Source organism: Melozone crissalis, unplaced genomic scaffold (assembly GCF_028551555.1).
Source record: "Melozone crissalis strain CALT ecotype California unplaced genomic scaffold, PUWL_Pcris_2 ptg000023l_1, whole genome shotgun sequence".
NCBI classification, from domain to species: Eukaryota; Metazoa; Chordata; class Aves; order Passeriformes; family Passerellidae; genus Melozone; species Melozone crissalis.
In genome coordinates, this window is record NW_026535801.1 from 24580342 (window position 1) to 24607582 (window position 27241).

General features: G+C 37.5%; 2 protein-coding genes across 7 annotated transcripts in view; one reads left to right on the forward strand and one right to left on the reverse strand.

The window, feature by feature from the left end:
• DPP4 (dipeptidyl peptidase 4) overlaps window positions 1-22777 on the forward strand; it is a 40119-nt gene extending 17342 nt beyond the window's left edge. The window contains exons 11-26 of the mRNA XM_054278053.1: window positions 1155-1284; window positions 1430-1474; window positions 4457-4561; window positions 4664-4731; window positions 4913-4966; window positions 5425-5549; window positions 6503-6550; window positions 7024-7122; window positions 9120-9189; window positions 10760-10954; window positions 11873-11927; window positions 13790-13889; window positions 15380-15444; window positions 20388-20460; window positions 20704-20777; window positions 21624-22777. Coding sequence (XP_054134028.1) covers window positions 1155-1284; window positions 1430-1474; window positions 4457-4561; window positions 4664-4731; window positions 4913-4966; window positions 5425-5549; window positions 6503-6550; window positions 7024-7122; window positions 9120-9189; window positions 10760-10954; window positions 11873-11927; window positions 13790-13889; window positions 15380-15444; window positions 20388-20460; window positions 20704-20777; window positions 21624-21722 — 1405 coding nt within the window. The 3' untranslated portion in view covers window positions 21723-22777. The remainder of the gene's footprint in view (window positions 1-1154; window positions 1285-1429; window positions 1475-4456; window positions 4562-4663; window positions 4732-4912; window positions 4967-5424; window positions 5550-6502; window positions 6551-7023; window positions 7123-9119; window positions 9190-10759; window positions 10955-11872; window positions 11928-13789; window positions 13890-15379; window positions 15445-20387; window positions 20461-20703; window positions 20778-21623) is intronic.
• A 1978-nt stretch (window positions 22778-24755) lies between these two features.
• SLC4A10 (solute carrier family 4 member 10) overlaps window positions 24756-27241 on the reverse strand; it is a 146526-nt gene continuing 144040 nt past the window's right edge. For 5 of the 6 annotated variants that reach the window (XM_054278048.1, XM_054278050.1, XM_054278047.1 and 2 more), the window contains one exon: window positions 24756-27028. In XM_054278048.1, coding sequence (XP_054134023.1) covers window positions 26962-27028 — 67 coding nt within the window. In that variant the 3' untranslated portion in view covers window positions 24756-26961. The remainder of the gene's footprint in view (window positions 27029-27241) is intronic. The other variant, XM_054278052.1, reaches the window with a different exon arrangement.

Below are 27241 nucleotides of genomic sequence, written 5' to 3' on the forward strand. Positions count from 1 at the left end.
TATACAAAACAAGGGAAACCACTATTATAGGTACAGGAAGAGTGATGTTTTATTTTTATTTTTTTTTCACCAACAAGCTCCTGCAGACTCAATGGCAGTAGCAATTAAATGACCTGCTGACATCCCAGTCAAATATACATGCAGAAATAGACCTTTTACAAACATGAATTTGAAACTGTAATGTAGGAATAAATCTGAAGGTTTTTGATAACCAACTGACATATTTTTAATCCATCCACACTAATTGTAGTGTTTCCTTCCCCAAACTGCAGTGATCAGAAAGATACTCTTATCACAAGACTTCCCACACATTTTTGTTAACTAACTTTGGGGGAAAAGGGAACATGAACTTGGAACTAAGTCAAATGTGCAAATTACGGTTAAAAATGTATACTTGCCTTGGAGGGGAAGTTTGTTTTATTTTAGTTCATAAGGCTTCAAGGAGATAGGAAAAGATCTAAAATAAGAAAAGACAGTACATCTAACAGATCGTTATGGTAAACAAAGCCACTAAATTTTATGTGGCGCATTTTTAAAATTAATATACAGGAATATTCATGAAAATGGTTTTTTTTTTTCTGATACTTCATCGTTCATGTCAGCTGGGTGGTATTCTGAACATGAAAGTAAAATATTCAAATAGTCATCTGGTTTTGGCATGATCTCTCCCTCCACTGTAACTAAAGAAATAACTACTAAATTGAACAAAACGTATCTATCATTCAGAAAATAATTACAAGCAACCAACTTCAGGCAGCTAAGGATAAAATTGCTTAATCTAAGGCATATACAGCTTAATATTCAGAAGAATTTCCTCTAGATGCACACAGTACAAGATTTATGAACAGCCTGGAGTAGCTATTATTTTATGCATTAGAGAATAGCTGTTAAAATTTAATTGCAGTCTTTCTGGATGTGGGTTTGTATGAGCCATCTATTTCTTTATTATATCTCTGAAAATAACCAAGGCATCTACTAGCAGCAAAAACAGTTGAAAAAATGGCTCAATTACATTTGCATCATTGTTTATTGTTGAAGAGTAGATTGAAATGAAAATAGCCAGATGAGTCTCATTCAGTGAATTGCTGAATGCAATTGTATGGTATGCTATTATAGAGAGGATTTTAAATATCTTATGTTGTTACTGTTTTCAGTGATCATTATTTGAGTGTTGTAACATGGGTGACAGATGAAAGGATTTGTCTGCAGTGGCTCAGAAGAATTCAGAATTTTTCAGTCCTCACAGTCTGTGACTTTGAAAATGCTACTTGGTCATGTCCAAAGGTAAGAGAAATTAGGTGGGAGAGTTGCAATGGTAGACGAAACTAGAAAAGAGTAGAATATATCTCTATGTTTATCTTTGTAGAAATAAAGCCTGATGTAAAATAAACATAATTGTTGTGGGATTGTTTGTTTTTCTTGTTCTTAGGAAAAACAATTTACTGAAGAAAGTACAACTGGCTGGATTGGCAGAGTGAGTATTCAATTTCTAAAACTGCTGCATGCTAAATAATTCTGATAATTATGAAAATTTCACATGAGCCTGTTGCATTTTGCAGTGCCCCTTGTGTGTAGGTCGAATCCTCTTGCTTGCTGTGTTTTACATGTACAGGAAAAAATTATCTCAAATGTCACCCCACACCTGGGGTTAAGCTTAATTTTTTTGTGGGTAATGGGTTCTGAACTCCCAGGGTGGGCTGACAGGGCAGTGTAGCTGGAGCTCTAATCGTGTCCTCTGTGACCTGTGCATCTTGTTGACAGGACAAGAGGTTCTGGCTTTAAATTGAAAGAGTAGGCTCAGATTAGGGGTTAGAAAGAAATTCTTCACTGGGAGGGTGGTGAGGCACTGGAATAGGTTGTCCAGAGAAGCTGTGGATACCCCATCTCTGTTTTAGACCAAGTTGGATGGGGCTTAGAGCCCCCTGGTCTAGTGGAAGGTGTCCTTTCCCATGGCAGGGGGGTTGGAGCAAGATGAACTTCAAGGTCCCTTCCAACCCACACCATTCTATGATTTTATGTTCAGCTTACCAAAAGCAGAGTGCCCTTTCCAGACTCCTTTCTGCTTCTGACCTGCTGCTTTGGTAGCAGTAGGTAGGGGAAAATGCAGGAGCCCAGATTCAGAATTCCCTTTGTTCTGGGGAGTTGCCAGCTATTCTAGTTTACCTACTTTCTAGTCTTCCTACTACCTCCAGAAAGATCTAGGGAATAAAATGTATCTAGAAGTGTATTCTGTAAGCTTTGAATTGTATTGGAAAAAAGGCATTAAGGACAAAGGTAATTTTTAGTCAATCAGGTTGCAACAAACCATTTGAGGATTTAATTGGGGCTACTCATTTATTTATTTTTCCCCTGCATTGAAGAGAAGTGAGGACAAGATGAATGTAACTGGCCAGATTAAAATTTTCATGCACTTCTGCCAAACCAGCCGCTACTGTCTGGATGATGCTTTCCAAGCTGCCTCTCAGTCCTTTTGTACATGGTAGGGAGTAGGCACCTAATGAACCACACAGAAGATCTGGGGGAAGTGAAGCAGAGATGCAAAAGTTCAGATTTGGAGGGAGAAATGAGTTTCAGAGTTTTTGATGAGAACACAGAGTACACTTTCCACTCCCGCATTTTCCACACACTGATTATGCTTTAGTCACTAATTCACTTTTGAAGTCAAAAATGAAAGTTTAAAGAAATGCAAAGAGGGAGGCAACAGCAGGGATGAAATCATCCGCAGTATGAAGATGAGAGATCAACCCACCTGCTGTCAAATTTGATATGGAAAGGAAGGCCTTAACGCTGACACATTTTGCTTCTCTGCAGCAAAGGCTTCACAATTAGACAATGTGATGATCAAGCTGCAGACTTTGTAAACAGTTGTGCAAAATGAGAGGGCAAAATGCAAGTCTGTGCCACTAAACTAGGTTGTTGGTTTTTTGTTTCTTTTAAAGAGACAACCCACTTCTTAGGAGCTGTTGGAAGAAATGATAATCTCACTGTACGATTCTTGGATTTGAGAAAGAAATAGAGAGTAGGGAGGACTGAAGAGAGGATAGGATAGGTATATTTATTCCTTTTTTATTTTTTTCACCTTCTTAGGAATGATAAAATGATATTTGACTGATAAGAAATATCTTTATACATTTGCAAGATCTATATATATATGCACATACTCATGTGTAGAAAAATTTAAGTAAATTATCTGTGTGTGTAGAATATAGACATATAGTCCTCTCTTTGTACCTATAATATCTTTTATGGGTTTTGGTGGGGAGAGCTTTTTAGGTTTTTTGTTGGTGGTTTTGGTTTATGGTTTTTTTGGGTTTTTGGCACTTTGGTTTTGTTTTTTTTTAATAGAGATGAAATAATGTTTAAATGAAGAATGCTCAGAAAAGCCTGCATTGCTCTATAAGGCTTCCAGGTCATCAGCTATTAGAGCTTGCCAGTTGAGTTAAAGGAAAGTCACACTTTGAAAAATAAGGGAAGAGCTAGCAAAATATTTGCCAGATTAATTTTTGCAGAAATATTGCTTGGGAACAAGGAGAGGTTATTTGGAGCACACGGTTAGAAAGACTTAATTTCTGTCATTGCTTTCTGAATGACCAGAGGCAAATCACTTCAGCTTTGTTTCACCATTTCAGGATGGGTGCAACATCTCCGAGGCAGTTACATTGTGTCAGTTGCCTAATTAGCATTTAGATCCTTTGGGCATTTGTCACAGAAATAAGTTTTATTTCATTCAGCTCAATTTCATTCCTCTCCTTTTTTCTACCATATGTAGCACATTCAAATGGCAGTCAATAGAAGAAATTGATTCATTTCTGTCACTCTCAATTGATAAATGGATCATTACTTCATGAAAATATTATTCCAGTTTGAATTCTCTGTCATTCTGTAATCACCTACTTGCTAGCAAAATTTCCTCTTGGAAAGCAGCTTGTGTTTTTTTTAATAGAGCAGGACATTTTTCACTGTTAAGCTAAAAAAAAAAATTGAGTTCAAAGAATTTGTTCACAAGTATGTGTTTTAAAATGGGAAATTCAAGAAAAACATGAATTTGCAAAATTTGCATTTTTATAAGTTACAGCTGCATTGGGTTAAATAAAACAGTGCTTTTGGAAGTAGATGCACATATTGTTTCCTAAAATTGTAGAAAACTAAGACCACCAAAAGTACTTCAAATTCTGGGCGGGGGGAGAGAGTTGGGGGGTGTGGATCACTGCCAGGACTAATACTCAGGAAATTCTGCTGCTTAAGGAGCAGGAAAATATTTCAAGTGTGCTTATTTTAAGAGTGACGGCTATGGATTCTACCTGCTAAGTCAGAAGGCAAAAATGTTTGCAGTATATTCATTGATGCCTTGTTGTAAGCATTGAGAGTCCTGGTTAGAGATATTAAAACCTAAATTTATCGCTTAGGATCTGGAGTTTTGTTTTTTGCTTTAATAGACATCTCTCTTATGTTCAAGTTTCAGCCATCTGTCCCTCACTTTGCACCCGACAAGGCTTCCTACTACAAAGTCTTCAGCGACACAGCAGGTTACAAGCACATCCATTACATAAATGGCTCACAGGTGAGGAATTTTCTCTAGGACAGTCACTGCTGGCTTGTGCTTCTCCTGGTGATCCAGGAGTCTCATGTCCTACTTCTTGCCTTGCCTTTTCCCCTGCTCCAGGTTCCAGTAGCTATTACTACAGGAAATTGGGAAGTAATCAGCATAGAAGCTGTAACCAATGAATTTTTGTAAGTATCTGTAAATAAGGTACCTCTTCCCTAGGGACTGGTAACAAGGGTCTAAGCAAGCAGGGAGAGAGAAGTGGGAGAAGGCTTTTAACTTATTAAAAATCTGATTCAAACATGTCAGATAATTTTTTTAATTATACTGTAAATATTTTACTAAAACCGGTATGTTTTGCTTTTATAGATACTACATCAGTAATGAAAATAATGAAATGCCAGGAGGAAGAAATCTTTATAAGTAAGAAATTCTTTTTTCTGCAGTATGAGTAAAATTTTTGTTAACGAGAAAGAGAAACTTTAAGGAAAAATCACTGAAAACTTAAAGATGCATATGTTCAGCCTGATGTGGGGTCATCTTTAAGATATTTAATGAAAATCAGTGTAAGAGTATAAACTGCAAAAATAATGGAAATATTTTTCTATAAATTCAGTTAATAAAGGGAAATTGTGAGAACAAACAACCAATCCTCAAGCAAAAAAAACCTAAAAATAGCCTTCATACTTTTTTTCCTATTACTATAATTTCAGTATCAATTGAACTCAAAAGCTGAAACTCTGTTTTCTCTAGTTTTTGAATCAGTTTCTATCACTTCCAAATTTTACCTTTTTTAATTCAGCCATCTTACTTAAAAACCATATACTGCTTTAGCATAGCTTAAAAAAATATCTCTGAGATAAAACTCATTTACTTTGCAGAGTGCTCTTGGAAAGCAGTCCAAAATTGCCTAAATGTGTTAGCTGTAATCTGGATGAAAAAAGATGCCAGTATTATTCTGTGTCCTTCAGCAAAGACACACAGTATTATCAGCTAAATTGTCTGGGTGAGTATATCCCGAATTAATTGACATAAACATGACTCACTGATTAGTTGGGTGCTGAAGTTCACTTCGTCAGGATCTTGATATGTACTGTGTAACAATGATATGTGTTGATAACATTGGATAAATGTATTGGCAATGGAAAAACATACTGCCTCCTAGGCTCAGAAGTACCTTGACAAAAAGGGATAAAACTGGGATAAAACTTGTTAGTTCTATCTGTCAGTGGACCTGAAAGAGCTGCAAAACACTCCTGTCCACTGTGCATCTCCTCGAGAGATGTATGGGGAGCTCTGCCTGCAGGAGGAATTTGGAGGCTCTGAAAGTGTGACAAGCAACAGACTGGGTAAAGAGCAGTGCTTTATGTATGAGAATAAAATTAAGATAGTGCTGGTCAAGAAGAAAATCCAAGTAATGTAATCATAGGGTAAGCAGGGGGACTGCAGTCTGTCTGTGACCTCTAAGTGCTCCTGCCACACAGTACAAGGGTTAAATTAATCAAAGGCTGGGAAAAATAAAATTGTCTCCAAAATTACTTTAAATTTAAGTGTATGCTGTTTATTAACATGCCAAGATCTTCCTTAATCCATGGGCTAGGAGGACAGACAGCAGACAGAATTTTCTGTCAGATTGTAAAAGTGGTTGAAGACAGCTGCTGTGGTCCCTGTGACAAAGCTTCCTGATGGCCAAACCATTGTCCACCACCAAGGCATGGGCTTTGCTAAAGAGGGGAAATTCTGTTCTTCAGCACCTCACAGTCGTGTGGCTCATCTCTGAGACAGCCTAAACATTCCGTGGGATCCTTGAATTTGGGCCCTGCTAACCTAAAATTTAGCTTGAGCAGACTGGAAGGAAACAAGTTCTGAGCTTTTATGATTCACCCGTTTCCAATTACTTTACGAGGGCTGTGTTTCAAGCCAGCCTGCAAACATGAAGGTTTTGTGCCCTATTAACAGGTCCTGGCCTGCCCATGTCTACCCTGCACAGAAGCACTGATGACAAAGGTATGGGATTGTCTTTAATTTATATTATGCCAGAAAATTGCACTGTAAATTTATTCTCATTTTCTTCTCATTGCATAGTATAATAATAAAAATGTCAGTTATAAAGGGTAAATTTAATTTCAAATAATTACCAGAAGAATAAATTATATAGCTTGATGTATATTTATTCAGAGTTTATTTAACATTATTTTACACAGGGCTAGAATACAGTAAATAGTGTATGACCTATTTACTGAATAATTGTTTGGTTTTTCTGAAATGATATTTAGGTGGAAAACAGGGGAAAAAGAACTGAAGGAAAACTATATTGTAAACATTGAATCTGAGAGGAAAAACAATAACTGCAGTAAACTAAAGCTGCAATATAAGTTGCCATCATCTCAGGTTTAATATTTAAAGTGGTTCATAATTAAAGAGCGGTGCATTTGAAAAAATCTGTTTAGTCTTCGAATCTTACTTACTCTGTTATTTAGTCCTCAGATACTTGGAAAAAAACACTGAACTGGAAAATTCATTGAAAGATATTCAGATGCCTTCAAAAAAATTTGGCTCCCTTAATATAGGTGGATACAGTAAGTTCAAAAATGTCTTTTACTTTTCCTCGCCCACCCCACCCCCCTTTTCACCAAGTGGTTCAAGGTCTTCTGCTGTGGAGCATGACAGGACAGATGGGTGTAATGGGAATTCTTGCAGTTATTCAGAACTTAGAGGCAAGTTGATTTTTTTTTTTTTTTGAGATTTCCAAATATTCTCAATTATTTTTTGAAATCCCAAAATGTTCTTATCTAAAATGTGCTTTTTCCGTAGTGGTATCTTCATGTTTTCATGAAGAAGTGGCTTAACTCCTTTTTCCTTTATAATAAACTAGAAACCAGAAGTCTCTAACAGTGCAATAAATAAATAAGAGAAATGAGATTGGGGCACAAACCCAAAGTTTTTTAACACTGTTGAATTTAAATTACATTATAAAATCAAGTAGGTCTTTTTGATTTACAGGTGCAAGTCCCCTTGGTTTGTGTTATCAGGCTGGGAGAGTGGAGAAGTTCAGTTACTATGAAAAAGCAGATGTAGTCTAAATGAAAAAATCTTGAAAAAAACATTTAAGCAACATTTCAACTCTATCACCTTTGACTTTGTGTGTGGGGGTTGAATAGGTTGAGTAGACTTGGATTGAATAATCATTCTTGAAAGCACATTCATGTACTGAGACTGCATAAACCTTGGTACAGACTGGAACAAACTGCTAGAAAATGAACTGTTAATGCCTTGTGAGTGGTGCCCCTCAGAATTTGGGTAGAGAAGTGTTCGTGGTGTGCTCTCAGGCTGAGCAACATCAAGGAGCCCAGCAGTGGGAGGCCTGGTACCTGTCTAAACTGTACTTGCTCCAGCCTTTGCTACTGGCTTTTCTCTTCATTACAAACTTCCTCCTGATAAAATGAGCAGTGATTCTTAATGGAATTCCATTTTATGAATTGTATTGAGTTAGGTCAGTCATTGCTCACTGTTCTTTTTGATGCCTCCCTTCTTTCACTGTTACCTTATTTATATAATAACTCTCTTTGTGTTTTCTGTCTTTTATTTCTGTCACATTTTTACTAGGGCTAAAGATGAAATCTTCCAGGCAAGATGGAGATTTAAAGATGTTCTTCATGCTATCAGTTGTATATTCATTATTTTTTTATTCCTCTTTGTTCTTACTACTTCATGTCTTCAGGGTAAAAGCTTTTGGGTAAGGGGACTCTATTTTTAATAGCAAAAATAGGAGAAGCAAATCTATTTATGTAGTCCTACTTAAAGCTTCAAGTCTGCTCACAAATCCATGTAGGTTATTAGAGTGAGTATATCTGTGACTATAGAGTATGCAAAAGTTAAAATTAGTATTTTAATGTGTTCCATTTAGATTGTTTATGTTTCAGTGTTCTGATGCCTTGCATATTTGTATCTGGGCAAGTTTCTGTAAGATTTGCATTCTGACTATTACTGCAGTGCAGTCCATCAGCATTGCAGCATCAGTTCACTTAAAATTCATGAGTGAACAATTGAGTCATTCAGTTTGCAAAACTTACAGGGTGTGCCTTTAAAATGTTCAGCTCACAGCCAGCTTGGGTAGGAAGAATAACATGAATGGAACTGGAATCAATATTGCTTCAAAAATAATAGATACTTGGATATGTTTCTGGGATGCTTTACAAACTGTCAAGCAAAGTCTATCTGGCAGGTTCAAAATAATGTAGAATTTCTTTCCTCTGCTGCGAGATAAATTTTATTTTTGAGCCTGTGTTAGATTTACTACTGTAGAGACATAACAAGTTTCACATGTAAGCTTAGAATAATGTCATAAGACGGCATGTTGATTCCCCAGATTTTATTACTTTCTGCTAGTTTAGCTGTAAAACATTTTTTGAAATAAATAGCTAGGAACTTCTACATGTGTATATTAGGACAGTCCAGTTGAAGCTGCTCCATCATTTTTAGAGGGTGGCTTAAATGTTCTCTTGCATGAATTGTAATGCATGTCAAGTAATTTCACTGGAGAGCTGACCTAAGTCAAAACTCTTTTCACTTTTAGACCTGTGGTATCAAATGATTCTGCCTCCCCATTTTGATGAATCAAAGAAGCATCCTCTGCTCCTTGATGTGTAAGTTTTCAGCCACATGGCAGTGTTGTGTTAATAATCACTTTCATCTACTTCAAATGTTCTTAATAAGGAAACACAAAACTGGAATGTTTTCTAATTACTTCTTGAAGTAGTTTTAAGATGGAATGGAAAATAGGGGTTTATCCCAGTACGTGGTGGATTCCTGTGCCCTAAGATGATGTAATGTTTAATGAGCACAGCTCTGGCACTGGCACTGAGGCAGATATGTGACTTAACAGCCAGGATGTTCATGTTAGCTTACCTCCTCCTCTGCTCGTGATGTTCCTTGGGAGTAATCTTTGATGAAATGACAATGCAGAATGAAACCTTGAATAAGTCTTGTATTCTAAAGCTGAAGTAGTGTGTGTGATATTGCATGTTTTCTGTGATTTAACTGTCAGTCAATGTTGACAAACATCATCCTGTGGTCAGGATTGCATTTGCTGTGTGTTTTTTTGCATAAATACAAGCCCATGAGCATGTGCTGATTGGTCTGGTCTTCCTCAGGCTCTTCCTGGTATGTTTTCTTCTAAATGTGAATTACTGAATTTTAGGTGTGCATTAAAAGAAAAATGTTAAGTTATTCCTTTTTTACAAAAAGTTGACTCTGTAAGGAAAGTGGCTGTTAGTTGTTGGATACATCTTTATAGTATGCAATTTGGTAGCACTTTTTGGTGTGCCATTGAACATTGAACATTTTAATGAACAGCCAGTGTTCTTGGCTTCTTAAGGCTTCTTTTGATTATGACACTATTTTTATTGACTTACCTTGATGTTTGTCAGGATCACATCTGGTTCACAGTGATCTAATATCAGAAATTACTTTGGAATTATATGGATCCATAATTTCAATTAAATTTCCAGTAGTTTTTTCTGTGCTTTTAAGACTGATAAAAGTGGGCTATAGAGCCATATGAGCCATTCTTCTATTTCTTACTGTGTTGAACAGTGGCTAGAGAAGTGCACTGCACAGAATTTTACCATGAAGGCACTCAAGAGTATGATTTCATAATGATCAAGTGCTTCTGAAATATTTTCAAATAAAAAGTTACAATTATAGTTTTGCTTCCTTTTTCTCAGCCTGCATAAGAAATAGTTCAGACTGATGAGACATAGAAAATGGTATTTTTCATTTTTCCAGTTGAAGGCTATTCATTGATTTCTGACTTAAACCAAATAAATCATGGGTGAGTGGAACAGAAATAGAGAAAATCACTTTGAAACTCAGGTGACTAGATATACCAAAACAGAAGAAAACCTGGCTTGGATTTCTGATTAGCTGCCTTAAGTCAAAATAATGAAGGTTTCTTATTAGAGAGCAGAAAGAATTAAAACAAAAACAAAACCAAAAATCTTGCTTTCTTGATTAACAGCTGAAGTTTCAAAAAATCATATTGCTTTTAGTGGCACCTTGGAGTCAGTCAGTGATGCTTTCCTTGTTTCCTCAGTTTCATTTGAAAGTTTATCCTGTTTCAAAGGCCAGAATTGTCAGCAGTAATTATATTTCAACTGCTTGATGTGAGAATATGTGGAGAGTAAATGCCTGGATTTTGTGACGTTTTTCCCCTAGCTATGCAGGACCCTGCAGTCAGAAAGTGGACCAAGCGTTCCGGCTCAGCTGGGCCACGTACCTGGCGAGCACGGAGCGCGTCATCGTGGCCAGCTTCGACGGCAGGGGCAGCGGCTACCAGGGCGACCGGATCATGCACGCCATAAACAGGAGGCTGGGAACATATGAAGTGGAAGATCAGATAGAAGCAGCCAGGTGAGCCACAGGGAAAGGTCAACACCTGCTCCTCCTTTTACGTGCTTGTTGTGTAAGGGGGGAAAAAAAGGCGAAGGTTTCAAATGGTCATCGGGAAAATACTGGCAAAAAGTAACTGCATTCTGCTTAATTTTGTACACTGAAGTGTGTCATTTATATGCCAACCATCATTTTATGCTTAAAAAGAGAGGAGAGCTAATGCTTTAGTACTAGTTAACCATATCTCTGATTTTATGGAAATTATGATATGTGCCATACTAGTAGAAGAACACGCTACCAAGGAACTTGGAGATGGAAGTTTTACTTCAAGCATTTGCAAGTTTCTCTTGTCACCGAATTATGAGAAATACTCAGCCTTCAAACTGTGGTTCACATTTATCACTTGGTTTATGCTTGTAGAACCTCACTAAAACAAACAATCCCAGTATAGATCTCTCAGAATTGCAATGAAATTTGATCTTACAGGGGTTTTTTTGTGGGATTTTAAAATGTTAAGGAGTTTAAACAATTTCACAATCTTCTTGATTTTTTTTTAAATTTTTTTTTTATGCTGACTGTATTTCCATGTGTTGGTCTGTTCCTTACTGCTGCAATTTGATTTTAGTGCATCTTCTAAAAAAAACAAGGCAGGAAGACAGGTAGTGAAATCTAACCTAATACAATACAAATGGCAGTGATTATGGATTGAGGGGTTTCAGAGTGTTATATGTACAGATGCTTTTTTTAAATTAAATTAATTTTTTCTAAATTTCCTAAAAACACACGTGCCTGAATTGTCATATATTTTCATGTGCAGTCCTTATGATGAAGTGGGAAATGTACAATAGAAAGAGAAAGACTTGATGGGAAATAGGCACATCTGTAGAATGGCAAATACTTGCTGTCTGTTAAGTGTTTAATTATTCTGTTTGCTTTCAGAAAATTTTCTGAAATGAGCTTTGTTGATAAGGACAGAATAGCTATTTGGGGTTGGGTAAGTACTCAAAAAATTTTGGCTGGAGTAGTATTTAATTTAACAACTATTTATTGTGCTGTCACGTGTGTGAGATCCTGTAGTGCTTCATGTGAGGCACCTCTGGGGTCACAGCACAATCCAGTACTTGAGCTGATGAAGTTCATCTAAAAGTGTGTTTATACATTACCCTTTTGCAATCACTCAGGAGCCTTTGTAAGAGAAAGGCTCTAGGACTACTAGAGGGATTAAAAACCAGTTTAAATGGATGCTGCCAAGTTCCTATGTACAGTATGAACCTACACTAAAAAGAAAAAAAATCCAAGTATGTATTCAACAGCATTTCTTCAGTTGGATGACTGATTTTAAAAAAGATGTGAAATTACACTCGAGCCAGCTGTGTGGGATGGTTATCGTGGTATTTGCAACCACAGGCCAGATTTCTCTAACTTGATGCATCTTTAAACCTGGCAAAGTAGATGGAAATATTTAATCATTTAATAGCATGCACCCTCAGCTACAAAGCTAAATGTGTACATAGTGTTAGTGATTGCAGTGCTGAATTAAATTGCTAACTGAAATTTGGGCACTGCAGGTGAAAGGCACAAATGAATAAATTGCTTGATGGCAATATGGTGTCTTTAATAGCTTTTCTTCTGGGGGTAAACATCTCTGTTCTATGAAATCACATGTAATGGTATTAACTGTAGTGAAAGGAAAATTCTTTCTGCAGAAATTGATTATTTGATGCAATCCCATCTTAAGTCCTTATGACCCTCAGGATGAATAGTAGAACATTCCTCTTTGGAGCTATGTTGGGATTATGCATCCTGGACATTGAACCTGTTGGCAAACAGATTTTCTTTATATCTTGAGTTTTTAAATTGTCAGCCTCTCATTGTCAGCCTGTACATGAATTCATGTACATGAATTTTGTTTGCCATAAATTCAGCAGTAATACATTTACAGGGGAACTGTGGCCAGGTTAGGCATTTATACAGTGTTTAATCACTAAGTGCATGCGTTACTTTGCTTATCTCATTGAAAGGACCTAGGAATTGAAGTTGGAGCAAACATTTGAGGACTTTGAAATAAGATGCAATTCCCTGTGCCTGTAATCTGGTTTTAAGACAGGAATGAGATCCAAAAATAGCTGTTGTTTTTGAATGTGGGTGGGCACATTTTCCTAAATAACCCATTCAAACTCTGGTGAGGGCAGTCATTTGGGCGGTTGGTGACAGTGTTTAGGTATCTTGCTGCCTGGATGCTCAAGTGTGTCAGATATTTACTCATCTGTGTATCAGGCTAGACTGTGAGTAAATTTTCTGTGTGTAGCAAGGAGTGTGTTGTTGCACAGTTCCTCCCACAGACTCAGCAGATCCTTCACTCCCCAGTCACAGTCTTGCTCCTGACACTTTGGGGGAGAGTTAGGGAGCGAGTTACCATGGGCCTGCTCCAAGGGAGCTGGAAATTTTTGGACGCCCTGTTGCAACTACTCATCAGAGCAGACTGTGGGCCAGAGCTCTGCTTCCACCCACTCCCCCAGCACGGGAAGGGACACAGCGGTTCAGCAGTGTCTCGTTTCCTGTCGTTTGCTGCTGCCTACAGTGCTACCAAGCACAGTCATCCTCAGCTGAGTCACAGTTCGGCAGCGTTTGCGCCCTTGTTCCCCATCAGGCTCTCATTCATCAGTGCCACAGCTGCCATGCGCTGTTTGGTGCCTGTTTCCCCGACCGAGCAGGCTGGCTCAGATCTGACCCAAATTCAGCATGGAGTTCATTAATATGAAAAACGCTGATCCTATAAATGCCTGATGAACTGTGTAGCAGATGGGCCCCATCCTTTCCCTTCTGACTAAAATAACAGCAATGTTTTCTTCTCAGTCTTATGGGGGATATGCGACCTCCATGGTGCTTGGCTCTGGGAGCGGCGTGTTCAAGTGTGGAATAGCGGTTGCCCCTGTGTCACGCTGGCAATATTATGGTATGTGAGGGCTTCCTCGTTACAAGGATTCCCATATGTCTTCCAGTGCACACGCTGCAAAGTGTGGATTCGTAGCACAGAACTTTGGGTTATCTACTAGATGCCACGTAAATGCCACTTGGTCTGTTTTTATGAGCTCGTGGCCACTGCGTTTTGAAATTAAACCAATTTGCTAAATATTATTTCCCATTTTAAAGTCAGATCTATAACTTCAGGTAATCTCTTTAACGATTAATGAAGGCTAAATCATTGTAATATTGGTAGCATGGCTGTAATGTGTCTGCGTTTGCTTTGGTGACACACAGTACTGTGTGTCAGAAATCCATCGCAGTTAAAGTTTTGTGTCTTCAAAATGAAACTTCACTTATAAGAATGAACTGTGAGGATTAACTTTGAACTTGCATTGTAATTTACTCTCTCAAAGTACCAAGGGGGTTTTTTTGCATGTAAAATTTGGATTTTATAAATCTAATTAATCTTGAAAATAGCTTGATGTGAGAAAAACCTGATCAAGTGGACAAGTGTCTACATGCTTCAAGCCTTTAGAGCATGAGGTTTCAAGTAGTTGCAGGAGGCTAGAAATGGGGTAGTTATAGGGGCCCTCCTCCCAGATTAAAAAAATTATATGAAGTTATGAATCGATGCTGGTAGAATCTGAACACATTTTAACATTTTCCTCATTTTTATTTATCCAAAAGCACTCAAGGGAAAGCTTTCTCTGGCAAACCTCTACTAAAGAAGGCATAATTTATCATTCTGCAACTAGCACAGAGGCTGTATAATAGCTAATTCAGCAGATCAGATCATGCTGGCAGGCAGCAGCAGTAGTCTGTTGGGGACATAGCAATGTCCTCATAATATTTTGGACATGAATATTACAGTATGACAGAAAAGATTTTTTTTTAATGATCAAGATCTCTAAATTCCACTTCTACCTAGGTAAATGAAGGATTATGGAGGCATATTCAGCGTAAAAAAACCTCTAGTGCAACAACTCTGAGAAGTCAAATGGACATTAGAATACAGCAGCAGAGCATTAATTTGTAGGGTTTAAAACAAAGCTGCAAATCTGCAAATGGTAAAATGGCAAAAAATACCATTGGTTTTTTTAACCCAAGCTGAATCCTAATATACTACTATATTTTCATAGTATAGATTTTTAGATAAAATATAACATTTAGATAAAATAAATAAGATTTTTTTCAGATGCTAGTTATTTACTGCAACATCTTCAGTCATTTTTTAGGATTACTGAAAAAATAACAATAAGGAAACACTGACACAAAGTGCTATATTAATATTCAGCATTCAGGTGTCCATGGCAACAAGAAGATTAACTATTCTGAATAACGATGGTTACCTACATCCTTCATTGTGGAAAACCTGATTTCCAGTATGCATTGTTACTACTTGTATTGATGGTAAAATTGATGGTAGACAGACTGAAAATTAAGTAACAGATTCTAATTTTGGGATTTTTTTAATTTCAGATTCAATATACACAGAGCGATACATGGGCCTTCCTACAGAAAATGATAATCTGAAGAACTATAATGTAAGAAAGAAATCACTTTTTTTGTGTGTTGTTTCATTTCTAAACTGGTATATTGTTCTTTAAACAGTTTAGTTCTTTCCCTATGGGGAGAAATAAGTTTTTTTTCTTCTTTCCTGCTAGAACTGTTGCATTGTGCTGTTAGAGGCTGTAGTCTCATGTGTTTGAATTTGCACAAGGCACCTTCCTCTTGGGGAATGGTGTGGGGTTTCTGTTGTTTGTTTGGTCTGTTGGTGTTTTGGGTTTTATTTTTACATTAACTTCCATTTGACTACTTTGCAGACTGTAAAACAAGCTGCAAAAACTTTTTATTTTAACCACTAAGAAACAAATTTGTTTTAAAATTTATATGTTCATGTGCAAAGTATGCTTTATCTTAAACATTTTTCACAAAAACAGATGTACTCCCATTCTTTCTGAAATGTAATTTTTTTAAAAATGGGTATTGTGTGAACTTCCCTGCTTTAGGAATCTACAGGTTTTTTTGCAGGGAAAGCAAAATCTCCTCAATACTACAACACTTTGACAGGTAGGCTAATCTGTCTGTACCGTGATGATATCAAATTGTGGAGCAACTGAGAGCCAGCATTGTCAGGACTGAAATGTTGGCCCCATCTCCATAGACAGAGGGTGTCCAAAGTTTGCTCTAAAATGACCAGTGTTTGCACAGGAGTGAGGGAATTTGCATTTGTCCTGCTGAAAGCAAATTGCATGTAGATTGTTCGTCCTTGTTGCAGCATGATTAATCTAGTTGACTTGCTCTAATCTAATTTGACTTGCTCTTCCATGTGCCAGATGATTTCTGTTGCCTCAAGGGCTTTTTGAAGTCACAGGTAGCTGAGCATAGGGCAGAGCAGCCGAATGTTCTGTTAGGTTTTGGGAAACTTCAGGCTGAGGTGAAAATACAGCGGCTATGGGAGAACTGTGGGAATCTGAGGGGTACTTTGTGCCCTGGTTATTGGAATGTTTCACAGAAAACTGTTTCACAGACCAGCCATGATGATACTGGAACCAAATGTTGATGTTAGAGGAGGAGATAGAACATTCTCTGTGTTTGGGTTGGTAAGCAGGGTAGAAGACAGGTAGCACTGTTGTGTGCATTAAAAAAAGCGTCATGGGTAGAAAAAAGGGTGGAGGTTGTTGCAGTGTTTTAAAAGTATGATAACACATATAAATACATACATATATGTACTGAAACATGTAATTTGACTTATATTTACAGTACTCTAGTGCTCTAAACTGCTATATGAGATGTTCTGGTCAAGACTGGGGACAATGGTAGTGACTGCTGGACAACTTGGTACTGTGTCTGTCTCCCTCTTCTAACCACTGAGCTCTTGGGCCCAGCAGGAACTGACCAGCAGCCTGCAGCCTCCTGCCTGCCTTTTTCCAAATGTGTTTCTTTAAGGCAGGGGGAACAGTAGGAGGTCTGCGAGGTAGCAGTGTAAATACGAGTTCCTGTCGCTGTGCAGAACGAACGTTAACGCTCTGGGTGCACAAAGTCACTCACCAGCTTCACGGCACAGATGGCAACAGAGGACTGTTTAATCCTTTCAAGCCAGGAGTCGGATTTTCTTGGCATGGTATCCATTGCTGGCAATGGCCACGTTAAAACTGCCAGTACCAAAGAGCTAAAGGTTTCAAATGTGTTACTCAGAGGACTAATTGGGGAGAATGGTGGCTAGATGGAGGAGTAATTGCCTAGATCAGATCAGATTGTCACACTTCGCTGCTGCTCCTAGAGAAAGGAAAATGCAACTTAAATCCTCATTTGTTGTTAAAAGCTCCAAATAATATGGTACTTGGACTTTACTTTTAACCTGGAGGGTGGGGTGGCTTGAGAAGTGAGTTTGTTATTTCATGTAGCCTCAGTGACTGTCTTGTGGGATTTTGTTATTGCTGAAGATCCTTGCTGACTTCAGCCCAGTTATGTTCCTGGCTTACAGCCCCTTTGATCCATGTCCCAGTCCCAATAGCCAGCCTCCTGGCCCCTTGACACTGACAAGAGCTGTTTGCTGAAATGAACGGGTTTTGAGGTCAATGCAGAATCTGTTCTGAAAGCTAGTACATACAGCTGAAGCTGTTAAAGCTTGCACTGCTAACTGTGCTGTCAGGTTTGTGTGCTGCATCATATATTCTCTATCCTGCTGCATTGCTGTAAAGCTGGCAGGAAAAGTGAAAAGTTGCATAAACTGTAGTATGCACCCTGATTTAAAAGAAATGAGATGGTATACACACCTGCTTGGAGAAGATGAGCACATCCCTAACATGTAGAGTACTATTAATGACTGAATATATAGACTCAAGAAACTAGTTGTGGTAAGAGGGGTACATCCTGCCTTTGTATTACTGTGACATTAGGTTTTACTTTATGGAAGGCAGAGAATGTGAGATGTTAAATATTGTTTGTTAGGAGTCAGGTCTGAGGGAGGACTCACGCTCCTAAGTGGGCTAATTAGGTATGTTCAGTATCTTTTAATGTAGTTCTAAACTACTAAAAATTAGAGCTTTGTAAAAGAGAGAAACAGGCATGAGTGACGCTCCTAATATAATCCTAGACTGAATGGCAGAGAATCTGGTGGCCTGGAAGAAACATCCCTTTGATGTTTCATTGAGACTGAATCAGGGCAGAGCTCTGGAGGTCAGACGCAGTAGCCATGTAAAGCATACTGAAGAGACTGTTCAACTTGTGAGAACATTATTTTGCAGTTCACTCTGAATTTGATATGCTTTTGGCAAGTGTTTGAAACAGTCATAGATTTGGCAATCTTTTTCTAGCAGATTTGAAATGTTCAGTCCTTAAGAACTGCTGCATCATTAGGTTATGCAAAACAGGGTACAATTTTGTAAATATGCCATCTTGTACTGATTTGACATTTGTTCTATTATCTGAGAATATGCTAAAGGGAGAGAGACCTTCAATTTCAGCCAAACCTTAACTTGTTTGTGGAGTGCTGATAAAATGTTGACTGCTGTGTGATCTTTAGAAAAGCCAGTTACACTCAGCAGGGCCTAATTCTCAGTACTTGTTCACGTTACCTTTTCAGAGCCTTTGTCCTAGCAGTGTAACTGTAAAACAGACATGATAAATAGAGTTGTGGTTTTTTGCTGTCCACTTAAGGTTTGTTCAGTTGCTGTTGCTTTGTTGTCTAACTGTGCCTACCTGAGAGTGCTCCCTATCTTGCAACCTTCTTTAAGGACACAAAGGTACTGTGTCCTTAAATCTTGTTTTAGGGAAGGGACTCTTCATGTCAAGTGTAAGTACAGCAAGTGAACTATCACCAGTGATAAAAAAGCAGAGAAAGTATCTCATATGCTTCTTCTTTCTGAAGTATTTTTACAAATAACTTTATTTTATTTAATGCCTGAAGAGGAAAAATAGTGACATCCTCTTTCTAAAACTGCTTTTGCCAAGTCAGGTTCTCAGAAGTGTAGCTTAAATCAGGCTTCCACTCACAGAAGGTTTACTTAGAACAGCATTGCTTTTCTGCAAGAAAGCCTAGCAAGGTGGTCTATCCATTTTCCCTCTGCACATGTGGGAAATTATTTACTCAAAGGATACTGGTTGGTTTGGGGGTTTTTTTGCTTGTTGGTGACTTTTTCATCTTTAATCTCACTGGGCCAGTGCTTTCTCCATATTTTGGCACTCATTCTTACTCCATGATACCAAATCATCTAAATGGAAAGTATCATGCTTCCACTCTTGGTGGATTTCCATATATTGGATTTCTGGTGCTCTCTAGCCTTTGACTATCAAAAGAGGGCAACTGCAGTGTTACAGACTGGAGGGTGGGGGGTTTTTGCCCTCTCTGCTGAACTTGGTTTTTAGATTTCCTTGAATACTTCATGTATGGAAGGGTTCTGGTACACTATTCTGCCATGACAAAAGAAATTTAATATTTGTACTTGCTTTAAAGATTCATGAGTGTACAAGGGACATAAGGAAGTCGGAACACTTCTTGTCTCGGCAGTACAATGTATTTGACTTTTTTGGGGTACTTGTGCAAGGATACAGCCTTAGTACAAAACTAGGAAGAAAAGCAAGTCACTAAATTCTTCTGTTCATAATTTTTAGTATTTTTTTTCTTGCCAGATAACTGGTTGTCTTATCAAGCCTAAAATGTCTTGTCCCTGTTGTTCTTCTTCTTTCTCTGGTCATGGCAGAGCACCATCCTAATCCCTTTCCTTGCCCAAATTAAAAATCTTACCTGTAATCCTCACTGTCTTCATTCTTTAGTCACATTAGCAAGTTAGGTGGGCTAGAATGTTCTAGGGAATATGTTGTTACTATGTTTTAAATTTCTTGATTAATCATAGTCACTGATTATTTCATCTTTTCATCACTGCATCGTGTTTCCATTCCCAAAATGTAGCTTGACTTCCATTTAGAGATTTGGTCTAGTGATTTTCGCTCAGGCATTTCTCTTTCATATTTGGAGAGCGCTTTTTTCTAAACTTCTTGTTTCCCAGTTTTGCTGGAGACTGAGGCATTGTTAGCTGTGGTGCCTTACCTGCAGGTGAACCTTGTGGGGAAGATAACGTGTGTAGCCTCTGCAAGATCTACTCCTTGCTCTCACAGGGTGCACTGTTGCCATGGCAACATTTTTTTTAACTTGTCTGCAGTCAAGCAGGAAACCTATGGCACACGGTGTGCTGGCCATGGATTGAAAGTGAGCCTCACTGCAGAGCTCTTCCCCTCTGCAGCCCCTGTTCCTTGGCACCGTGACCTTGGCAGCAGCTGCAGGCAGGTGTGGGGTGCTCGGAGTGGGGGCACCCTGCCCTGGATGCGTGACCGTGTCCCTGGCACTTCAGAGGGGGGTAAGCAGGGCTGTGCTTGGGCTGAGCTGAGGGAACCCAGACAGTGTCAACATGAATCAAATTCAGTTGGTAGCAAGTCATACCCTCATAAATAGCACCTTTTTTCTTTTTTTTTCCTTTAATTTCAGAGTTCAACAGTAATGGCCAGAGCTGAAAAATTCAAGGAAGTTGAATATCTCCTTATTCATGGAACAGCAGATGGTGAGTTGCAGTTAATTAGACATTTTAGTATTACAGACAGGTTCGCAATTCTACTACTGACAAAACAAAAGCATGAAGGGGCAAGGCTGTTACATTTGCGTCAATAAAATAATACCAATTTCTGCAACTAATCTGTGTTTCAGTCAGCAGTGCTGGGGAGTCTAGTGTGTACATTGCTTTGATTTTCCCCCAGAGTATTACAGAAGCAGTTTTTGTTTACCTTTTTCCTCTTCCACTTTTCAGATAATGTTCACTTTCAGCAAGCAGCACAGATTTCCAAAGCTCTTGTTGATGCTGAAGTGGATTTTCAGGCAATGGTATGGTTCTGCTTTGTTTATCGTTATACAAATGAGAATAATAACATAAGCCCCCTGTGGTAAGGTATAAATTCATTGCCTTCTTAAATGAAAGTTCATACAGTTGCATTTCATGTTCAGTAACTGAAATGCGAACATAAAGCATGTATTCTATTTTTGTACAAGAAAAACTGTAAAGCAACACCATCTCATATTTGATCCTTTTTACCTAAACTTTCATTTTCTTAAATTTTTTGTGTTCTCAGATAAATAGCCAGGCCCAGCCTTTGCATATACCCAAGTGCAGTGAATAGTGTCTTAGAGATAGGGTAAAAGGGAAGGTTGGCTTCAGCAAAATCCCAGATAGCCTGTCCATCACGTCTGGTGTTTACTGTACTTGTAAGACAAGCAGTTATTTGTCCTTTCTTATGTTGTGCGTGGAAGTTCTCAGACTAAGGTGCAAGCTCTTCCTTTCCTACATTCTCTCAGCCCTAGAGGAGCAGTGCCAGAGAGGATGATGTATAGAAGGAGGCCAAGTGCATGGTTTTCTTTCAGCCAAACTCAAAGGACATACAGAGGGAGAGGTGAGGCACCCCTTGTGACAGAACAGTTGAATCTACCCTCCATGTGGACAAGCCACATGTTGTTTTTACACCTTCAGCATAAGAACAGAGCATGTCCCATATGCAAAGAAGGAGCTTAAGTGTCACAGCAGCTTCCTACCCCATCATGTCTTTGCCTCCATGCTGAAAGCCTCATGCTAGGATCATTTTAAATGGCTGCACAGGTTTTTATGTCTGTCATGTTTGATTTATATCATTGAGATGTAGCTGCAACTAACACTCTCTGTATTTCTCTTTCACACAGTGGTACACTGACAAAGACCATTCCATCTCCGGTCAAGCACACAAGCATATTTATACCCACATGAGCCACTTCATAAAGCAGTGTTTCTCACTGCACTAGCACCAGCATTGTGCTTGTTAGTGATGGTACTTCTCCAGAAAACTCTCACATCATGTACTCTGAGCCAGTATAAATCAAGATGAGATAAGAGTCAGCTCTTGGGATACCAGTGTACACAATGAAGTGCTAATCTTTGAATGATTCCTGTTGCCAAGCAACTATTGCATTTTTATTGATTGTTTAGTTGGGTCTTAACATCACCAGAATGATGTTGCAGACTTCTAGGAAGCATGGTACTTGCTTGAGTAATTACCTTTTGATATTTCAGTCTAAAAGAGGAACAATCCAGTTTGTATATTAGAGAAAGGAATGATAAAAATGTCACATCACAGAATAAAAAAAATAATAATGTTTCTATCAAAAATGAAATGAACCCTGGGGTAATTTCTGTGAAAATAATGAAGAAACATTTTTGCAGGAATTCGTAAGGCTTGATAATTATTATTTTAGAATTGTTACCAGGAATACTGCAATGGTAGTATGTGCAGAATGAAATACTTTACACTGCAGTTCCTGAAGTGAGTGTGTTTGCTCTGCAATCTCTTGTATTACAGTTCCAGAACTCTTGCAAGGCAAGCACATAACCAGCTTTCACCAAAGATTTTGAACGACACCTAATCAAACCAGTGCCACTCAATTTCTTTGTGTGCTATCATATAGTACTGTGATTTTTGCTTATTTTACAGTAAAAATGGCTGCTACACTGGGAATATGCACTGCAAAATCTCCTCTGGGAACAAGAGCCCTATTTTTTTAATGTAGACGTTGCTAATGTACTGATGAATAGGAACTGGTTCTTACACTGAAACATAAAACATTACAATGTGAATGAGCAGTCACTTACAGCAAGGGCTGGACTGTTACTCTCCTGTGAATGTGCTCTTTGGCAAAACCTTACAGCCTACCAATAAATATCTGCTTTCTTTACAGCACTCCAGGTAGGCTTCTCCATCTAATCTGAGGATTAGTTTTCTTAATTTTGCATAGAAAAAATGCAATCCACTTCTACTAAAAATTGTGCTGCTTTAAAATAATAAAGATATTAATTAATGAAATGAGGTGTAGCTCATATCATTGAAAATTTTGCTTCAGAAAAAGAACACTGGATTTTTTTTTTTAATCCCATTAATTTTGAGGATGACTTACAGTGAAGCTTCTGATTTTGTGTAATGGTATCATGTAATGGAGTGTGACATGATTATCTAACACTTAGCTTCTTGGTATTACATGCCAGCATCTGATTATGTCTGTATTGTGGGTTATTAGTGACATTAGGTGTGAATGTAAAAGTACTCATGCAGACAGATAAAGCATGGGGAAGAATGTTAAGACACTTTGTGCAGCTTGTCCTTAAATGAGAAAGTCTCAAGTAGAAAATCAGATTTTGTTTTCACAAACTAACAATTCCTTGACTCAGAAAATAAGATGGGTGGTTTTGTTCTGTTTGTTGGCATTTTTTTGAAGCACATTGGAGCTGGGTTTTACAAATACCATCTTGGGTTCAAGGGAATAGTGGCTCTAATCTAGACTGGCACCACTGTTTAAGTTCTACAGGATTACAGGATGTCAGTTATCTTCAAGAGGTTTTATCATCACATCCCTCATTCTTTTGAGTCAAGGCAAAGAAACCTATATCAGTATAAGGTAGATCCCAGCAATAGAGACAGGTTATAAGAAAAAATTATCATTATGATATGACTTGTGTATGCAATGGTAAATAATTAGGATTTCTTTGAATGTTATCACTCACACTGTCATAGAAGCAAAAAAAAGTGTTTCTGTAATCCAAAAAACTACTTTCACCAGGCTCTCATTAGGTAAGTGCAAGAATTAGTATAATTAAAGAAACATTTTAAAAAATCAGTGAAGCTAAATATTATATGGTCTTTCACTAAGATGCAATTCTTTACATCTGACCTACATGATTCTAGCATCTCACTGGCAAACTCTTCTGTACTCTCTATCCCTCATCCCCTTTTAACTGTCTTATCTGCGAGGCATTACATAATGCAATGCTAATTATCTTACTTTGTCTGGAAAGCAGCTTCTAAGATATGCTCCTAATAGACAATGATACAACTTTCAAAACAAAAGAAAACTTCATTTCTATAGTAAGTGTCCTAATTAACATCAATTCAGTGTCTTATTTTTCGCTGTGGTAGAACTCCCTCAGCTCCAAAAATAATAGGATGATAGAGCTGCCTCAGGGAACTGACAACTTGCTTGAACTGCAGGAACACAGGTAAGTAACTAAAAGTGAGGCCACAGAAAACATCTAGCTCATTTCATTAATGTCCAAAGCTAGAAGTCAGTTGTGCCTGAATTACTGCAACATGCTAGTCAGTTGCACATCTACCAATTCTGAGTTTTTTCTGTATTTTTTTCCTATGTGAAATGGATGTTTAAGTTTGTTGCACAATACACTTTGTGTAAAATCCTAAGAGAAGCAGCAGAATCTTGAGGTGTCACTGCTACCATTCTTAGGCTAGGAGACTTCTAGTCTTTGGTTTAATAATTGGTGAAGAAGCTTTAAAGGGATTTAGTGAGATGGAGTCAATACTGTATGTAGTACTGCGATTCATGGCCTTAAATTTTTCAGTAGCAGAAATTTAGGATTCTGAGAAGAGCAGAAACATTTTAAATTGTATGACCTTACCTACTGATCTCTAAAAAGATCCAACTACTCCTGCTTTGTCTGCATCATCTCTCTCAGGAGGAAAGGGGACCAACTCTTGAGTAGTAAATTGGAGCTTTGTTCCCATTCTCTTCCTGGGACAGTGAGCTCTGAGCTGTCCCCAGTGTCACACTTACTGTGCTTGGTCATACCCAGTACATCACCACCAGCTCCACCCAGGGAGCAGCACTCACAGCCTTGCATGTTGCTGTGAGATTCCACTTGGAAAGGGAGCCATGCTGGGCTCTACCACTCATTAATTTGTGAGGCCCGTTCAGGTCAGGTAGACGTTTCAGATATTGCATGGTATTGTAAACCTCTTCTGGGTTTTGCAGTATAAAAATAAAATTGAAAATTAGTTAGGATAAATATTTATTTTCACATAACATATCTTAATTGTGAAAAACACAATAGTCTATTCACATGTACACATAAACTTTTGTAATAAATTACATCCAAGAAGTTGAGTAATTTTGAGCAGGAATATGAAATTAGAAGTCAATATAGCACTACATCTGCTTTACATTGTGTGTGATTTCAGAACGTTGAGATTAACATTGGAAAAGCACTTAAATTCACGCAAAACCAGAGTGTTTTAAAATAAAACCACTCTGAAATACTGAACAGAAATACAGAATGCCATTGAATACACTGATTTCTTAATATTCTAAGAGTTGGTCAAGTGAAGCTAGTACATTTTGATTGTATACATTATCTGTAACAAAGTCAGCAACATGTTAAAACACCATCAGGCTGCTTTCAGGACAAACCAGTATTGAGCTTCTATACTAACCTTAAAACAATTGGAATCTTACAATTTTATCATTAAGTACACAAAACAAAGCATTTAACCTTAATGCATCAGCATTTTTTTCCTAAATTTACATATACAAAACATTCAATTAGGTGTAAATTCTTCTTTGCGTCCATTAGATTTTTTTGTTTTCTCCATAAAAATGGCTTTTAATGGGCTTTGATAATGCTAAGGTAAATTTAGAACAGTGACCCTATTAAGTTTGCAGCAAAATGCAATTATTTATGGCTAAAGTATTAAAACATACACACTCACACACACAAAAACATTGGAATACTTTAAATGTGCTGAATGGGAAAACTTGTTCATGAGGTGTATAGAAAATTTGCATATTTGGGAAAGCTGGGGAATGTTAGAGCCATATGGATGAGTTCTTAAGAAGATTGCAAGACTACAATTCTTTTTTTTAGGATTCAAAGTTACAGCATAATACTGAGAGTTAGCTTTCATTTTAATAATTTAAAAATTTATCTTAAAAAATTTAAAAATCAGTGAATTCCAAATAACACAATAATCAGCTCTACATCCCTATTCATTCAATACCTAATCTCGCAGTCTTTTACACAAAAGAACAGCTTGAAGGATCAGGCAGTAACAAAATCCAGTACAAAAAATGTAATAGCCTTAAAGCCACATTTTACTTTGCAATGTTGTTTTATCCTTTAATCAGTATGTACTTGATGGAATAATAAAGAGCTGTAACAAAACAACAGCAGGATACCCATTTAATTATTATACACAATCTCTGGAACTAAGAGGTTTACAGTTGTTAGTGGAGAGAAGACAATATTAATATGTCCTTTATGTGGCTGAATTTTAGACAATAAAAAGGAAGATCATTGGGCAGGTGATAAAACTGCATGTGGGATATAGTTTGTATCTACAAAAATTTCCCTATTATAAAATAATGGATTGATTAATGACAAAATGCATTTGTTTGGCCTACCATGGCAACATTCATACAATACAAGATAAGATACCGTAATCACAAATCGCATTTTAAGAAATACTGTACCCATGTTTCACATCAAAGGATGTGGTGGTGTTCTTCAGCTAAGGTGAGAAAATGCTTTAATATATAATTTTATATATATATGTATTTATATATATATAGGACTATGTTCCAGTTACATACAAATTTTAATATTAAATACACTGTATTAAATCAAGGAAAACTTCACAAATACAGAATCTGACCCTGCAATTCACATTGCAAAACTGAATCCATGACTTCAAATGGACGGATTAAGGAGGAAAGTATTATCCTTTTTAGTTTGTTCACAGGGTCAGATCACTTGTTATTTTATAAACTTCTTAATGTTCGCTCGTCAATTTGGGTTTCTTGAAATCATTTACTAGTTAGGTGATTAAAAAAAAAAATGGAACAAGGGTTTTCAAGTTCATCTTGAATCGAGATTATTAAGTATTGTCACACAGAAAAAGTAGCAAAATACAGTACAAACCTATTAAGAGGAAAGTTGAATTTGAAAGAAAATTTGCTTCTTACATTTCTGATACAAGTACTGATAAATGGCCAAGATCAGCAACGAACACAAAGATTTTTTGCATTGGCTACTGCAGACATTTACATTGATACTAGACAAGGTAGACAAGGTGGAATGAGACAAGTATTGCACTACATTACCTGTGCTAGTTTGAGATGAAAGACAAAAGTTACAAGGTAAATAATTTATATTTAGTGGTTGTGGCACTCCTTTAATTCATTTGTAAAAAATTACTTGAAGAGCAAATCATAGACAAGTCTCCCGGTCAACACCTTTCCCTGAGTCAGCTTTCTTCTCTTTTCTGATTTCAGCACTAGGAAATGAAAGGGGAAACAAAAAAATAGAGTTACAGTAGCACTATCACACACACAGCTATATATATAATCTACCTGAAAACCAACATTGCACAGATACTTTATTTTTCATGCTTCATGGCACAAACTGGGAAAGCAGGTGAAAATTTCTGTGCTGAATGGTGTAGAAGACATCAGGCAGCATTTTAGTGACAAGGTAGGTAAAGAACTTA